The sequence below is a fragment of the Macadamia integrifolia genome, chromosome 9 (assembly GCF_013358625.1).
Source record: "Macadamia integrifolia cultivar HAES 741 chromosome 9, SCU_Mint_v3, whole genome shotgun sequence".
NCBI lineage: Eukaryota > Viridiplantae > Streptophyta > Magnoliopsida > Proteales > Proteaceae > Macadamia > Macadamia integrifolia.
In genome coordinates, this window is record NC_056565.1 from 3,066,841 (window position 1) to 3,070,579 (window position 3,739).

The 3,739-nt window shown below is 40.5% G+C and overlaps 1 protein-coding gene across 1 annotated transcript; it reads left to right on the forward strand.

Annotated features, from left to right (window-relative positions):
- Positions 1–414: 414 nt before the first annotated feature.
- Positions 415–2,867, forward strand: LOC122088541 (ankyrin repeat-containing protein At5g02620-like). Its single transcript, XM_042657838.1, has 3 exons — positions 415–1,237; positions 1,487–2,022; positions 2,400–2,867. The coding sequence occupies exons 1-3, from the start codon at positions 550–552 to the stop codon at positions 2,433–2,435; spliced, it is 1,260 nt and encodes a 419-aa protein (XP_042513772.1). The 5' UTR covers positions 415–549; the 3' UTR covers positions 2,436–2,867.
- Positions 2,868–3,739: the final 872 nt, after the last annotated feature.

Below are 3,739 nucleotides of genomic sequence, written 5' to 3' on the forward strand. Positions count from 1 at the left end.
TTTTTTAACTAAAAAGTATTCGGACCAATTTAGGCGCACCTCGAGTATGGACAAAAAGGTAAAGCGTATAACCCCTTGGACGGTTTTAGCTTTCCCATTCTCACCGTCCCATCCGTAACAGATAACTTGTTTTTGTGTGGGGCGCTTTTGTGACGTGGCATCGTGAGTAGATCCAGCGGCTGTGTGATTCTTGGGATATTCGCCCATGTTTTGCTATACGTGTTGCACACCTTGACGAACTGTAGAGGAGGAGGATCACTTTTTCCTCCTTCCCATTAGTTTCCGTTCCTGCACTCCAGTCTGTGGGCCAGGAGTGAGGACTTTTGAGAGTGAAGGGGAAAGATTAGGTTCACGGTGCGGTCTAGCTAGCTCCACTTTGAAGTGGTTCTTCCCCACTTTCCTCGACTCCCCATGGCTCTTTCCACCACCTCATCCTATTCTTCCCTCCCACTTTAAAGCCTGGTGGACTCTTTGTTCTTCTCCATCCCACCTAAAGCCTTGTGGACTTCTCCCTTTTCCGAGGAGAAAACAGGGCTGTTGTATCAAGACATGGATCCTCAACTCTACAAGGCTGCGAAACTTGGCCAGATCACACTTCTCAGACAAGTAGTGAACGAAGATCTTAGCCGATTGCTGACAGTAACACCACAAGAGAACACGGCCATTCACGTCTCTGTGAGTTTTGGTCACATAGACTTCGTGAAGGAAGTATACGCTGCGCTTCTCCAACACAATTCAAGTTTAGAAGGTGACATGGACTACAGAAGAAGCTTATCGCTTCTTACACAGGTGAACTCAAGAGGTGACACTGCCCTTCACGTAGCGGCAAGAGCAGGCCATGCTTCCATAGCTAAATTTCTCATTGAAAAGATTCTGCCTTGGCGTTCAGACCAGGACATCGAAGGTGGAAATAGTTCAGATCCTGGAAACAGAGCAAGAGAAGTAGCTCGTGAGAAAATAAGGATGAGAAACAAGAGCAACAATACGGCCGTGCATGAAGCTATTCGAAGAAATGACCATAAGATGGTGAAGTCGTTGATTAAGGCAGACCCTGATTTATGGTATCCCATCTTTGATGATGCTGATGAGGAAGGTGGGGAGTCTCCACTCTACTTGGCTGCTAGAGAGGGATGCGTGGATATTATCAATCAAATCTTTCTCATTTGTCCATCTCCAGCTCATGGTGGACCATATGGCCGGACGGCTTTACATGTCGCCGTCATTGAGGGGCATCTTGGTATTTTGCAAGGGAAAAAGAAAGCTACCTGATAGTGTTTGCGTAACCCTAGATACGTGAGAAAGTGGAATCAAGCTGTGAAAAGATGCTCATGCTTCGGCTCCACTTCCTCATATGTCTGGATGTACGTAACACTGACAAGTAACATTCCTTTTCCCTATTACTCCTCTCTTACTTCTTGTGAAGACATTCTAGCTAATTCATTAGTTGCAAGAAGATTATTTATTTATTTATTTATTTTATTACTAGGTGTGGTGAAAATACTCTTAGAGAAGAAAAGAGAACTTGTGAATAAGGTAGATGAAAATGGAAGGACCGCTCTTCACTATGCAACGGCATTCAAGAAACGCCACATGATAGTACAACAATTGCTAAGGCATGATACTTCAATTGGGTATCAATTGGATAACGATGGTCTCTCAGCATTTCACATCGCTGCCCTTGAATCAAGCATTAAGGTATTTAAAGAGCTCATCCAATGGTGCCCAGATTCTGGGGAGTTGCTGGACAAAAATCATCGCAATGTTCTTCACTTTGTTGTGATGAGTAAAGACTACAAGAAAATCAAGTTCTTCTTAAATCAAGTAGAGCTTGAGGAACTTGTAAACCAGGCAGATGATGATGGAAACACCCCATTCCACTTCGCTGCGAGACAAGGCTCTCTCAAGCTTATGGGGCTTTTTCTTTCAAATAGAAGAGTAGACGTAAAGGCCACGAACAACAAAGGCCAGACAGCCGCTGCTATTTTTCTCTCAATCCCTATCAAAGCCACAATAGTTTCGAGGGTAAGCCTTTATTTCTAATCCCTTGAAAAAAAAAAAAAAAACAACTACGTGGATCACGTTCTCATATGACAACCATTCTCCTATGGGCTGATCCATACATATAGAATCCACCATTGAATTGGTTGTTGAGTGAAATTCCACCTGTGTGGATCAACCCCGTGGTTCTTGTACGAGGACTTGATCCGCCCTCTAAAAAAAAAAAACTTACCCCACATGTTATTTGGACAAAGTTTTCCTTAGGGGTGGTTGATGGAAGATTGGAAGGATTGAACGGTCCAGATGGGGCCCTTCTCATCCCAACTACTCTCTTCACTATTGTCTTGATCAAGATGGCCACAGTGAATGGGAAAACTTTATCCGTGTCTTTTTGTCTTCAGAAAACTTACGACGTGTCAAAGGTGAACAAAGAATGAGAATGATTGGGATGGGACCATTATGGTCTGAGGTCAACTACTACTACTCTTTTGTCTTCTGTCTTGACTAAATCAGGTATTCAGAGGTGCGGTGTTTGATTCACATTTGGATTTCACTTAATCTCTCTCATCTTTTAATTGGTTTTTATTTTCAGTGGAGTTCAAGTGTAGATCAAATACCGTACAAAAACGAAGACTTGATCCACACTCTCTTCTGTCTTTTATGTCTTTGGCTATTTCTTTTCGTCTCCTCCCAATGCATTACCTAGATGCATCAAACTCCAGCGATTCCTCGTGTCCGCCCTTGCAATTCTCTCACAATTTCTCTTCCTCGATGACCCATTGAAGGAGATTCAATCTTGTTAGACTGTTCAAATGGGATTCAAAGAAACCTTGTTGCTTGTCACAACCGAAAGATGAAATTTTTTATGCTACCCTACACATGAATTGCGTAAGGGTGTTAACTGTTAATCGGTTTGGTTCAAGATACAAATGAAGAAATTAAACTTGAACTGAATCAAGAATAAGAACAGATTTTCGAAACAAAAAAACAAACTGGTTCTATTTGGCTTGATTCAATTTCGATTTTTATTTGGTTCTTTATTTGGTTCAAGTCTCATTTTAGGTGTTTGGGATCACTTTTTACATCTTCACTAACAAAAAAACCCTTATTTGCAAGGGACATAACCCATCAAACTTTTTTCTAAATATTAAAAAGGAATAGAAATCATCATCCACATTGTTTGAATAATGAATATATATATATATATAATTTTACATGGTTTTGTATTCAGTTCAAAAGTAGCTAATTTGATTTTTGTTTAGTCATGAAACCAAAATCAAACCAAATCAAGAAAAAAGTTCAGATTTTATAACCAAAATCGAACTGATTTAGTTTGATTCAGTTCGATTTTAAATGACCAATTTTGATTTTGATTCTAAATTAACACCCTTCTTACTAAAATCAAATTTCTTATGCCTCATGACAAGTGGTTTTTCAAATTTTCAACCCCTCCCCTGGGAATTGTTGCTATTGAAATTTTACATTGTTGTTGCAGCTTCAAATGAGCATTATTCAGTGGCTACGTCCACTAAACGGAGAACAAAAATGGATCATAAGAGGAGTGAATGAGGAAGTAATAGGCACTCACCTAAATAAGCAAGATGAAGTAGAAGTAGAAGTAGTAGCAGCAACAACAAGAACAATATCAGAAGTTATACAGCGCGAAAAGGAAATGGGGCGAACCCTCCAAATAGTAGCATCCCTTATTGCTTCTGTTACATTTGCAGCAGTTTTCCAAGTC

Coding starts and splice junctions, on each gene's coding strand:
- LOC122088541 (XM_042657838.1), top strand. CDS start 550: ATGGATCCTCAACTCTACAAGGCTGCGAAACTTGGCCAGATCACACTT. Junction 1,238..1,486: donor CGTCATTGAGGGGCATCTTG/GTATTTTGCAAG, acceptor TTTTATTACTAG/GTGTGGTGAAAATACTCTTA. Junction 2,023..2,399: donor AAGCCACAATAGTTTCGAGG/GTAAGCCTTTAT, acceptor TTTTGTCTTCAG/AAAACTTACGACGTGTCAAA.